The 14344-nt window shown below is 37.7% G+C and overlaps 1 protein-coding gene across 4 annotated transcripts in view; it reads left to right on the forward strand.

Annotated features, from left to right (window-relative positions):
• GIN1 (gypsy retrotransposon integrase 1) overlaps positions 1-1358 on the forward strand; it is a 49843-nt gene extending 48485 nt beyond the window's left edge. For all 4 annotated transcript variants that reach the window (XM_007486243.3, XM_016431287.2, XM_007486244.3 and 1 more), the window contains one exon: positions 739-1358. In XM_007486243.3, coding sequence (XP_007486305.2) covers positions 739-1031 — 293 coding nt within the window. In that variant the 3' untranslated portion in view covers positions 1032-1358. The remainder of the gene's footprint in view (positions 1-738) is intronic.
• Positions 1359-14344: the final 12986 nt, after the last annotated feature.

The following is a 14344-nucleotide window of genomic DNA, read 5'->3' on the forward strand; positions in this document are numbered from 1 at the left end:
CTGGGCTTTGGGGATTTGGAGGACATTCAGTCTAGATACCAGAAAATACGATGTTTATGTCAGAAATTTAGTTCTTTCATAAGTTACCTGAAGAGTTTTAAATTTCCTCAAAGAGTTCAACCAGGATTGTTAAGATATCTTTTAAGATTATATTAATTCATCCGCTTATGCTTCCAGAAATGTGCTGAAGGCAGAAGTGTATTTTTAAGCACATTTTAAAAAAAGTGGACCTTTGATGTCATTGATATAGGGAACTCCTGGTGAGGCAGTGCCCTTTCCCAGTTTAGGTCTGCATCTGCTCTGTAAATGATGTCCGTAGAGAGTTGATTAAAGTCACAGAAGCAGCAATTTATGTTAAAGAAGGGACTTGAACTTGGGTTTTTCTATTTATTAAGCCCGTTGCTTTTCAGCAGACTCCTTGAGAGCAGCATCATTTCTAAAGTTTATAATTTATAGTTTGTTACTTCTGAGGGAAAACGTAGAGCTCAGAAACCACAAATTATCCAGCAACCTGCAATGATTTTTAAAGAAATCTTACTTTTTAAGAACTGCTCGTTGTCCCATGTCTGACCTATAATGGCTAAATGTTCTTCTTCATATGCCTATTCATTCTGTAGACAATGAGAAAAAGAAACGGTTGTGTAGCTCGGCATCCTTATGGACTCTCGCTTTGTTGGGGAGCCCTAAACGATCGCTTTTCTGAAAGATAAACTCGTGATTTCTTCCTTCTCGTTTTAGACAGTCATTATCATTTACATGACCCAGTCGTGACCGATCACGACTATGTTGGCTTAGCCGAAATTCCGATTGGGTCCTACCAGCCAGAGATTCTTGTAGAAGACGCGCCTCTCTGTGCAGCGGATGAGAACCTGCCTGCACCAAACACGGGCCAGGAGCTGTCAGAAAGCAACAGCTCTAAAGTGTCTCGGCTCCTAGAAGATGGTGCCGTCCAGCCTGTCCACTTAGATCTTGGAAAGCCGGCCTTCAGTCTGTTGGACGCCTCTAGCCACGGCCTGGAATATCTAAGTTAGTTAAATAAATTCATGCCATGTTTGTTTAGAATCCACAACCTCCTTTATAGCCTTTGGCTCCCTGGGCTCAGAAAATCTATGTTCACACGCTATTAAGTCCTGAGATGGTTCTAACTATTTATTTAGTAAAATATGTATATAGGTGAAGGGTGTGTATGCACATATATGTGTACATGCACATGTATAGAAAACACAATTATACTATGTATATGTATATGATGGCAAATGTATCTGAAACATTTATTATGAAAAGTGTATTTTCCCCCAGAAAAGTACCGGGTGTGTGTTTAAAGCACCATCATTTTAATAAAAGAAAATTAAATTCCAGCTTAGTATTTACTGTTTTTAACCCATTTTATTCTGTTTTTTCCATTAAATCTTTTGTTTTTATGAATGTGGCTGATCTGACTCTACTCCCTAAAATTGAATGAATAGCGAAATGGATTTTTATGCTCTATGAGATAATATGATGTTAGAGGAGACAATGAAGGTTTATATCAAATGGAATCTTAGTAGATGTTAGCTGTATCCACTTTGGGGATGGCATCAAAAATGCCTCTTCATCCAAGAGCATACAAACCCTTAACCCAACCCATTAATTATATTTGCATATTGTAAACCTTAAAATTTCTTAGACTTATAAATGTTGGAAATTTCACCATTGGGAAATTTCATACTTGAAAAATTTCCTATTGATAGTGGGAACTCTATTGGAATGTGAACCCCATTGGCATGGGAGGTTCCTCCTCCTCCCTTCTTAAGATTACTTTAGGACAGAAACCTTTTGCTGAACAATGGAAAGGGCTTTGACCTATGCTTAAGCATAGAACAGGAATTTCTTTGAGTCATGATTGATTTTAGAATTGATACAATAGAGATACTTGGAATGACAGAACCAGGTCTTAGAAATTACAATCTCCACCCTACTCAGTCCTAACAGGATTTAGGAAGGGCTGCAGCATAGATCAAAATTTAATTATTCCAATCTCTACCCTACTCAGGGTAACAGGATTTAGGAAGGGCTGTAGCAAAGGATCAAGATTTAATTATTGAGAATATAACCTTCAACATACATGTGCAAAGCCACAGACCTCTGGGCGGTCCTGGGTTAAGCTAGAGCCACCATTGGCACAGGGAAGACATGGACAGTGATTGGTCGATGTGAGAACTGAGGGGAGGGAACTTGGATGGTTTGCTTAAAGAGAGAGGGGTCTGAGGACTGAGGGGTGGTTGGTTGGAGAGTTTTGGCTCTGAGTGGTTGGAGAAGTGCTCTGAGAAGCTTGCTCTGAAGGAAGCTGGAGGTGGAGGCCCCTGAGACTGTTTTTCCATTTTGGTCACGTGAGTAATAGGGACTGATCTCCTTTCTTTGCCCCAGCTATCTAAGGGCTTGGGCCTTTTGGCCCAGCCTAAACAGAAGGGGTATTTAAGCTCTATTCCTTCTCTCCCCTTTCTCTCTCCCTCTCTCTCTCTATCTCTAATACCTTTCTTCATCCTGTTTGTAATTAAACTCCATAAAAGGTTGACTGCTGACTTGAGTTTTCATTTAGGAATTACATAGCTGAATTCCTTGGCGACCTTAAATTAATATATATCAGTCTTTTAAAGTGATTTCCTTGTCACAATATGTAATCTGATTGGCTTATTTATGTGAGCGCACCTATATACATCTAGAATGCAGACAGAATGACCTAGAATTCTTAGCTCAGATTTGGCACATTAAAACTTGAAACTATGCCAAGACTTTTATATACACACATATAAATATTCCTGCACACACATACACATACACACATACGTATCTCCACCAGAATAACCCCTTTCAGAAGACACGAATAATAAATAAATACCTTGAGGGAATTTTTCAAAAACCAGTGCAGTGTCCTGGGGCCATAACACTTTCACCACCGGCTGTCTCTCCCCCAAAACTCATCTTTTTTAATACTCTTTTCCTGGTACTGCTATAAATAAGGACAAACATGAAACAAAATGTTATCAGAAGAACTGACACTTCAACCAACCGAAAGGTAAGGGGACGTTTTATTGGCTGAAGGATATTGTCAGCGGTGACTTGCGTGCCATTGGGAGTAGAAAGGACTAGCAAGGGCATATTTAACTATACAAGAAAGTGAGCCAGTCACATGACTGCAGAATTGAGGCTGGCAGGACCTGCAGAAGTCACCTCGTTCTACTTGTTCCCTGATGAAAATGTGCTCATTAGGACATCTACAAGTGATCATCAAGCATCGTCTGAAAGTGTGGTGAGGGGAAGCCAATCAGCTACTGCATGCAGAAATGCATTCAGTTTTGGGAAAACTAATTGTTCCAAGGTTTTCCTTCCATCAGGCCTAAAGCTACGGTTCCACAATTGCTACCCTTTCCTTCCTAGTTCTACCCTGTGTAGCCAAGAATAGATATAATTCCCAGCATACATAGAGACAATTGTCATTAGCCTAAGTCTTATCTCCTTGTGCACTGCTTTGATATCCATTAACAAGTGGAAGGTCTCCCACATGCTAATAGATCTGCAAGAGAGACTCTTAATAATTTTTTTCTTGATTTTATTCCAGGAACAAATTTACACATACCTTTTCCAAGGTTACATAATTCATGTGGTCCCCTTCTTAGTTGACAAGCAATTCCACTAGGTTATACCTCTATTATCACTCAATGCCTTTTTCCATATTAATCATTTTTAAAATAATGTTATAAATACCATAAACAAGTGAAAAAAATCAAATGTTATCCTTCTGCCTTTCTACTCCCACAGTTCTTTCTCATACATCCCTCAGGATTGTCCTGGATCATTGCATTGCTATTAGTAGCAAAGTCAATTACGTATGATTGTACTACAATGTTTCAGTGTCTGTGTACAATGTTGTCCTGGTTCTGCTCATTTCAGTCTGCATCAGTTCACGGAGGTCTTTCTAGCTCATATTGAAATCGGGCAGTTTATTGTTCCTTATTGCACAATAGTATTCTATCACCATCATATACCACAACTTGTACAGGCACCCCTCAATCAAGGGACACCCCCTCATTTTCGGGTTGCATTCTTTTCAGAAGTCCCCAGGAGAGACTCTACTGAAAGTCAGACATAGACCCCAAAGGCATCAATGAGAAAATACACAGTAGCAGTACTTTTTGTGGTCTCCACAAACTAGAAACAATGTAGTCTCCTTCCATGGGGAAATGACTAAACATTGTGGTACCCGAATGTAATGGAGCATTAGTATGCTATCAACCACAAATGATGAATACAGAAAAGCATGAGAAGATTTATGAACTCGTGCTAAGTAAAACAAGCAGAAGCAGAAAATCATTTACAATGACTATAACAATATAAATGAAAGATTGTATGTGTATGTTCATGTTGTGGTTTTTTCCCTTCTTTTTTCTTTTAAAATTCCATGTTAAAAAAGATAGATCTCTGGGAAGATTAAGGGAAAATATAGTAGGAAATAGTTGACACAAAACAAAAGATACCACAATTAGAAAATAAAGACATGAGAAGAATTGACAAATTGTAATCTATATCAATTGAGAGATTACCTATCTCAATGGCATTGCTTGCCATTAGTGTACAGGGGTAATAGGTGTGTGTGTACTTTAGTATTAATAAAAATTCAGTCGCACACTCTTGTGCGGTGAGTACCAAACAATGGAAATTGATGAGAATCTTAACCCTGAAGCATTACAATGTCCTCAGATGTTCAAGAAACGTTAGTGTGTCCAGTATCTTATGTTTTATCATTGCAAGAAATTAGACAACCTATTTAGGAAGATTTCCCCAAAATGTCAAAGTAATAGAATTTCTTGTTAACTTACTGTCTTTAGGTGCATATGAATGACTTTAATACCTTAAAATTATTGTTCCAGTTTCCAAACAGTCACAAGATGGCAGTGTTAATCCAGGAAAGTGACCCTTTGCTAACTATGAACTATGTTCTTTTCAAGTTTCTAAACCCAGATAGAAGGTGGTTTTAGCCCATGTTTGGTTCTTTAACATTTTCAGAACGGCCTTGGTCGCAGTTATATTTGTCACGATTATTCAAGCTCTTCTAGAACACTTTGGAGCCCTTATTGCACCTATTACATTCTACTTCGTGTTTATTGGTGTACAGATCTAAAGACTGCTTTATAATAGACTGTAATCAGACAGATGGGGATTTCTGTGTCCTCAGTGCCCAATAGAAAGCTTTATTTGATAGATACTTTGAATGTGTTTATTCAACCACGGAGAGCATATTCTTAGGACTTCATTTCCCTCCCATTACCTATTGGGAGAGAGATCTGACCTCTGCCTTCTAAAATATGTGACAGTTCATGAACTCACCACTAGGTGGCACTACCAGGTGAGAAATCGAATCAGTGGCGAGCCCAGGTGACTAGGCTGACTTTTTTTTAGAAAGTAAATTATTGTCTGTGAAAGAGTAGCTCAAAGAGAGGCAACACAGCGGCGGTTAAAGCAGAGCTAAAGGAAATGGCTGTGATATTCTGAATCCTGCCTTGCTTTTGGGCCCTAGTGATTTCTAAACCAAGGTAAAAAACTCATCCTTCCAAATGTGAAAGAGCTGAGAAGGGATCTGCGCTGTCATTGGGAGGAGGAGTGCTCAAGGAGGAAAGCCCCTCTGCTGATGAGATGAAGGCTGGTGCCTTCTCTGAAACTTCTGTTCTTAGACAATTGCCTTAAACCTGTCTTATAAATGGAGTGCCTGCTGATGGATCAGTCACTAACAGATTAGGTGATGTCATGGAGGAGATAAAAGGGAAGGAGGAGGAAAAGGGGTGAGAGAGGGAAAGGATTGTTTCTCTCTTCTGTTACTTACGGGGAGAGGTAAGCCGCGTGCTGTCTCCTTGGAGGGGAGGTGACTCCTGGGAGAGATTGTCTTGAGAAATGGAGGGCAGGAGACTGGAGTGGAATTGCTTCAATGAGGAGCCCAGGGCTCCCAAGATCAAATCGGTCTCTGTGAGGCAAGATGATCCCTTGTAATTCTGCTTCCCAAAGGGATATTAACTGTCAGGCATCCAGGGGTTTAAGGATGGCCAACTGCCAAGGAGAAGGTGACAGTTCCTTGGTCAGAAGGTACCGAGTCAAACCTGCTCTTATGAGAAGTGTGACAAACCCAGGTTTTTTGAGGGGTCACAGGAGAGGGCAGGATTGAAATCCTGTCTCAGGGAATTAAAACCCTCATCCCCCTTGTTGTATTTTCTAGAGACAGGTCCAAAACCAAAGTCCTCATTTTCTAAATGATTGATTGAGGTCAAAGTAGGGAAGGTAATGGCAGAGGTATGAGGGAGAAAATAGGAAGTGGGTAAAATGGGAGCCCTGAAGGTGTTTCCCCTCTTGCAGGTTGGCCTTCAGAGTCTGGAGGCCAAAGGCTTCTCAGCCCTGGCCTCTTTTTTTGTTTTTTGCCAATTGCTTTCTTAATTCTGTTCTTAAACTAGTCAAATCCGAAAAGTGTTAGTCAAAGGACAAGTGAGGGAGAGAGAAAAGGAACAGTCCCAGGGAAGGATCTGGATGGCTCTGATCTAAGTCCAAATCCAAAATCCCTCTTGAGGATTTTGGGTAGCTTTAGTAGAGGTATGCACTAGGGTCTCAGAAGGGAAAACAGGTCTCAAATGGATGGCCTCTTTCTTAGCTTCCAGGAGATCCACCTTGTATAAATGGAGATTTTGAACCTTTGACTTCATTCCCCAGAAGTCCTTGATATTTCCCAGAATTCCTTACAATCTTTCCTGCATCTCTACATCATCAGGATCACATTATTGGTATTTAACTGGCAGTAACCCCACCTATGATTTTTTCTTTGGGATGATGCAACAAGTATAGTGGTAAGCTAAGCAGGGGATTTTAAATGGGCTAACCAGCCACGGTCACCTGGTTTTTATTTTGTATCCTCTTTATTCCTTGATTTCTAATGATCTTTAATAAACCTCATAAAATATAACATTTTAATTATTAGAGATAAAATTTTAATTTTTACAACTTTCTAGGCTGGAAGACCAAGATCTGTCAATTGGTTTCAGAGTTCTGATTCCTCCTCAGAATCCTCAGCTTTCTCTTCACACCTCCTCCACTCTTTTCAGTGGAATCTGTCAATCAGCCTGACTTCTCAAATATAGAGCCTCTCCTTCTTACTCTACAGTGATTTATCTAAGGCTGCAAAGCTAGTTTGTCTCAAAGGCAGAACTTAAATCCCGGTCTTCCTAAATTAAAGATTGTTCTATCCACCATGCCACAGAACATCTTTATGAGAGACAATAACAAAAAAGAAGGGAAAAGAGGAACACTTTTAATTGCAACTCAACTCTATAATAGAGAGGGAACTTTCTAATAGGAAGTAAAATAAGTGTAAATGAAAATAATTTGTTTACTTGTTGCTTTTACTTGTTGAAATAGTTGTAGAATATTAAAATTAGATTTTGCTTTCTTTAAGTAATAAGAAAACAAGAGGAAAACAAATCAAGTATTATTACTTAAACAATAAATAGGAATGGTCTGAATTCTCCCATTAAGAGTAAAAGTTGCAGGTCAAATTTTTAAAATTCAGTTATATGAAATTACTCATTAATTGCCTAATATTTTAAAGATATGGTGCATGGAGCTTGGAATGCAAAACCATTTTTTAAAAAATCTGACTCTCAGGCAACTTGTAACCTTCCAGTAGGATATAACTTGTATGAACTAACATCATGTACACAGGTATGGTAGTGATATCTACCAGATAACATGAGATCTGAGCTAATTCTTCTTAAAATGCATTTAAAACATCCTTGAGATGTCAATTGGCTCAGGAAACTAAAGTTACTTTCTGGTGACCGGAATAAAATAACTACCAGAAACTGCTTTCTGATCCTTAGCTGGCAGACCAACATAGGCAATAGAGAGCTGAAGGAGACTTGTGCTTAGCTGAATCAATGCAAGGAGTTCTCACTACATATTCTAATGAACATCTTTCCTCTAATACAGTTGATAACATTTCATTTTGCAAATTGTTAAATTACCTAAAAATGTCTCATTTTGTTCTGCTACACTTTTATTAATCAAAGACTGATCTGAGTCATATCAAGACAAGAAAAAGAGGTAAATAAATATAAAATAATTTCAAGAGGGCAAGAGTGCTAGTAAATGAGGGAGATCAAGAAAGGTCTCATGAAGGTGGCATCTCCATTGTGTAAACCTCAAAATTCCTTAGACTTATAAATGTTGGAAATTTCACCATTGGGATATTTCATACTTGGAAAATTTCTTACTGATAGTCTATTGGAATGGGAACCCCATTGGCATGGGAGGTTCCTCCTCCTCCCTTCTTAAGATTACTTTAGGACAGAAACCTTTTGCTGAACAATGGAAAGGACTTTGACCTATGCTTAAGCATAGAACAGGAATTTCTTTGAGTCATGATTGATTTTAGAATTGATACAATGGAGATACTTGGAATCAATCTCCACCCTATTCAGTCCTAACAGGATTGAGGAAGGGCTGCAGCCTAGATCAAAATTTAATTATTCAAATCTCTACCCTACTCAGGTTAACAGGATTTAGAAAGGGCTGTAGCAAAGGAGCAAAGATTTAATCATTTGAAAATATGACCTTCAACAGACATGTGCAAAGCCTCTGGGCGGTCCTGGGTTAAGCTAGAGCCTCCATTGGCACAGGGAAATTGATGGACAGTGATTGGTAGATGTGAAAACTGAGGGGAGGCAACTTGGATGGTTTCCTTAAAGATCAGGGGGGTCTAGAGACTCGGGGGTGGTTGAGGAGTTGGTCTGAGCGGTGCCGTGTGCTCTGAGAAGCTTGCTCTGAAGGAAGCTGAAGGTGGGGGCCTCTGAGACTGTTTCTCCATTTTGGTCACGTGAGTAATAGGGACTGATCTCTTTTCTTTGCCCCAGCTATCTAAGGGCTTGGGCCTTTTGGCCCAGCCTAAACAGAAGGGGTATTTAAGCCCTATTCCCTTCTCTCCCTTTTTCTCTCTCTCTATCTCTAATTCCTTTCTTCCTCCTATTGTAATTAAACTCCATAAAAGATTTACTGCTGACTTGAGTTTTCATTTAGGAATTACATAGCTGAATTCCTTGGCGACCTTAAATTAATATATATCAGTCTTTTAAAGTGATTCCCTTGTAACAATTGTTTTGAAGGAAGATACTATGAAGTACAAAGGCATAAAGGCAAGATATGGTATGTTATTTACAAACAATAGTCAGACAAGTTCACCTCAAACAAAAAATACATGAAAGAGAGGCTATGAAATTGTATTAAAAAAAGTAGTGAATACTAGATTGTTAAGGCTGAGGATCGTGTATGCCAAAATGCCTGCTGCCAGGGCAACAAAAACCAGATCTAGATACTATGCAATCATGGAGTAAATTCTGGAGCTAGACCAAAGTACAGCCAGGTAGTAAAAGGTGATAAGAACAAGGGTGCAAGTGCCTTATGAAGGTTTCTCCTAGGACATATGAAAATGGATTAAGAAATTAGTGTGGTATAAATGAAAATGAGTTGAGGATAAATGAAATTGAGAGTAGTGAAAATAAAATAGATGGTGATATAAATGAATTAATTAAATCAAAGGAGGATATAATTAGTATAAATAATTGTACAGAGAAAGAACATTGTAATATAAATTTAATAGAAAATATTAATGAATGTAGGATAAAAGAAATTAATGAAGAATATAAACTAAATAATAATAGTGAAATTGTAAATGAGAAAAATGATACTAAGATGGAGAATTTAAGGACCAACAAGAGTAATATAAAAACTGATGATACAAAATCCTGGGAAAGTCATGTAATTCAAGCAGATGTAGACTTAGATGGGCAGGAAATGATTGATGTTACTGTGCTTGCACCAATTCTTGAAACCTTCCAACCTCCAAATAGCACTGAACTCTATGTCTGTAACTATAAGGGATCAGATATATGATCTTTTGGTGGATACTAGAGCCAGTAAATCAGTTTTGCAAAGTCTTCCTAAAGATTGTGAAGCTGTTAGTACTATGGAAGTGATTGGAGCTACTGGAAACCAGAGAGAGTAGCAAAATTACAACCTAAAAAGATAACTGTAGTTCCTTTACCTCTGGGACATGCATTTCTTTGTATGCCAGAATGTTCAATGAATATTCTCAGGATGAACTTGCTTTGTAAATTATGAGCAATGATTCAATGTACTGATACTGGGGATATATCATTGCAACTCTCAGAAGAATCTCTGAAAGCTTTTCCATAGCTGTTCTTAGATTCAGTCAGTGTAGAGAATGAGTTGGATTCCATCTATCATATTCCCAAGGATATACCAGAGGACTTATGGTCAAAGTCTTCCACAGATGTAGGACTATTGAAATCAACTACTTCAGTAACAGTGAGAACCAAGGAAGGACCAGTTCCTTGTGTTCCTCAATACCCTTTGAGTAAAGAAGCTATAGAAGGGATAATACCTATCATTGAGTTCCTAATACAACAAGGGATCATAATATTATGCTTCTCAGAATACAATATGCTCATACTTCCAATAAAAAAGCAAAAGGGGCATCTGGGTAGCTCAGTGGATTGAAAGCCAGGCCTAGAGATGGGAGGTCCTAGGTTCAAATCTGGCCTCAGACACTTCCCAGCTGTCTGACCCTGGGCAAGTCACTTGACCCCCATTGCCTAGCCCTTACCACTCTTCTGCCTTGGAGCCAATACACAGTATTGACTCCATTGGCTCCAAGACAGAAGGTAAGGATTAAAAAAAAAAGCAAAAGCTAGATCAAGATGGTAGAATCATCTACAGATTCATCCAGGATTTGAAAGCTGTAAATGATCATGTGATAAAGACACATCCTATTATGCCAAGCCTAGCTGCTATAATCTCATCCATCCCAAGTCAAGCAAGATATTTCACCATGGTAGATTTATGTTCAGTGTTTTTCTCTATTCCAATTCACAAGGATTCTCAAAAGATCTTTGCTTTCACATGGGAGAAAATGAAATGGATGTGGACATGTCTTCCACAAGGATATTGCTATATAGTCTGTGTCAATTCTCACAAATTTTGAACAGAGACCTTAAAAAAATAACATTCACAGAGAGTAAAATAGTACATTTTGTTGATGATATACTCCTAGCATCTCCATCTTCTACAGTGTATTTAAGGGATAGCAATATTCTTTTGATTGAATTATATAAACCTGGACATAAAAATCTCTAAGGCAAAACTTCAGTGGGTATTGCCTTGCATTGAATATCTTGGTTTTGTGTTGTCAGAGGGTTCCCAAAGTATCACTCAGAAAAGAATAGCTGATATCCAGAAACCGAGTGCACCTAAGACCAAGAAGCAATTCAGAGCTGTTCTTGGAACAACTGGTTTCTATAGGCAATGGATACCTGGGTATAGTGAAATTACTAAATGTTTAATAGATCTAACTAGGAATACAGAACCAGAACCTCTCAAACTCAAACCTGAACATATGCAAGCCTTAATTAAGTAAGCTTAAGGAAGTGATTTTATCTGCACCAGCTCTTGGAATCCCAGATTATACTAAACCATTGCAATTGTTTGTGAATGAGACTAAAGGAATTGCATCTGGTGTACTGACACAGACTTTAGGACAAAGTCATCATCCAATTGGATGCTACAGTTGTCAGCTAGACCCAATTTCTGCAGGCACAGTTCCTTGTTTAAGGGGTGTGGCTGCTGCAGCTGTGTAAGTTCAGAAGTCATCAGATTTAGTTTTGGGATGTCCATTGATGGTATTTTGTTCACATCAAATAGAAGCACTAATGAGGAAATCTCATACTCAAGCTTATTCAGACCAATGAATATCTAAGTATGAGATTATACTTTTAAGTAGTGAAAATGAGTTGAAGAGATATAGTGTATTAAATCCTGCTACACTTCTTCCTGATTTGCTAAAGAACAGTGAATCATTACATGAATGTGTAGAAGTTGTAGATCCAGTGGATGTGCAGAGGATGAATTTAAAAGACATTCCTATTGGAAATCCAGATTTGGTTTTATTCACAGATGGTTCTTCATATTTGTGTAATGGAATTTGATGTACAGGTACTGCAGTTGTCACAGAATTTGAGACACTGTGGTATGGGTCATTACCTAGTAACATTAGTGCTCAATGTGCAGAGTTGGTCACTTTAAAGTAAGCATGTCTAATGGCTGATGGTAAAAGTGCAAATGTGTATATAGACTCTCATTATGCTTTTTCAGTGTGTCATGCTACAGGAAAGATCTGGAAATAATGAAGTTTTATTACTGTATCGGGAAAACCAATTGCTCAAGCAGAAATAATAACTGAGTTGTTGGATGCTATCCAGAAGCTGAAACAGCTAGCAGTAATCCATTGTAGAAGTCATACTTATGGCAGAGATTCAATTGCTAAAGGAAATCATAGAGTTGATAGAACTGGGAAATTTGCTGCCAGAAATACTCCAGTGTATGTCATGGTCTTATCAACTATAGAATATGATGATCTAGGAAAAGCTTATGTAGATTCAGAAATACAAAAATGAAAGGAGAAGTTTGGAGCAAGAAAAGAACATGGTATATGATTAGCATATACTAGAAAGCTGCTGTTACTGAAAAACCTATATACCTATTTGTGTCAAGTCATTCACACAAAAGGTCATTTTGGTACTCAAGCTGTAATTGACACTGTAAAGAGACAATGAGCAGCTCCTGGAATAAGTACTGTAGCAAATAAGATCTACTCAAGCTGTTCTGTTTGCCAAGAATTCAGTCAAGGGGCATTCAGTCAAGGGGCATTCAGACAGAAAGGTTTAGGTGGTAGACCTTTAGCATATTGTCCTTTTGAGAGTCTGCAGATTGATTACATCAGCATGCCCAAAACTGGAAGATACAAGTTTTGCTTGGTAATTGTTGATAGATTAACCAAATGGCCTGAAGCTTTCCCATCAAATACAAATACAGCTAGCTTTTGGTGAAAGTGTTAATTAAGGAAATTATACCCAGATTTGGAGTACCACTTACCATAGACTTTGATAAAGGATTGAATTTTACTCAAGACATCCTGAAATGTCTAAGAGGGTCTAGGAATAACATCAAAATATGATGTTTCTTATCACCTACAAAGTTCAGGGAAAGTGGAGCACGTAAACAGGAAACTAAAGACTACGGTGGGGAAGCTCTGTTCTGAAACTCATCTCAAATGGCTAGAGATTCTTCCCATAGCTTTGTTTTACCTATGTATGAGACCAAGAGCAGATTTACATATATCATCCTATGAAATGCTCTTTGGATATGCTCCACTACAGGCAGAAACTTGTAAGACAGTCTATATATACATCTCTCTTAGGAGGAGATTGTCAACTTGCTTCTTACTTAAGTGCTTTACAACAAAGACTAAAAAAATTACATGATATGGGAGTATTAATTCAAATTGGGTCTTTGGATTATTCTCTTCATAATTACAAACCAGGAGATATGGTATATGTAAAAATTTTTTCTAAAACATCAGCAACACAAGAAAGTTGATTAGGTCCTTGCACTATTGTGTTAGTTTCTCTATCTTCAGTAAAAGTTTTGGGTAGAGATTCCTGGTATCATTGTTCAGATATAAAATTAGCGCATGGTATAAATAATGAAAATGTACAAATCATCAAAGAAGAAGAAAAAGGAGAGATTGCAGAAAGTTAGAATCATCAGACAAATTGAGTCTGCAGGCAAAAAGATCAGTAAGGAGAGGACCATTCCTGTGGAAGAGGATAGAAGAGGACAATGCAGAAGAAGAGAAGAATTCAGGACTTAATGGACATTGTTCAAAGACTGAAAATTTATAAATTTAAAAGTCTTTGAGAAATTTGCAATGAAGAGGATTACAGGATTAATGGACTAATGAATTACTACTTTGGGGTAATGGATTATAGTACAAAATAACAGAGTATTTATTCACATACAAACACAAATATATTTACTACTATGGAATTGCAGAAGAATAATTATTCAAGAAGGAGGAAAGAAGAGAAGGAAAGATATGAAGTAGGAGTAAGTATATTGCATACAACAGTAACATAAAACTAACATAACAGTAACACTGACATTAAACTAGCAAAACAACATGACATAGCATAAGTAATAACATAACAAAACATAAACACAAAACATAAACATGGTTAGGTTACACTGAATCACTACTTAAATGAGTGAAACAAGGTATAGTTATGGTACTAACAGTGTTATAATTAGCTATAGATAAGTTAGTTACTAACAAAATGTAGTCAGATACTTAGATTTAGTTTAAGTATAGAAATCTAATTAGATAGAAGAGTTTTAAAGATAGGGATTAGTTAGGTAGGAT

Source organism: Monodelphis domestica, chromosome 3, assembly GCF_027887165.1.
Source record: "Monodelphis domestica isolate mMonDom1 chromosome 3, mMonDom1.pri, whole genome shotgun sequence".
Taxonomy (NCBI): domain Eukaryota; kingdom Metazoa; phylum Chordata; class Mammalia; order Didelphimorphia; family Didelphidae; genus Monodelphis; species Monodelphis domestica.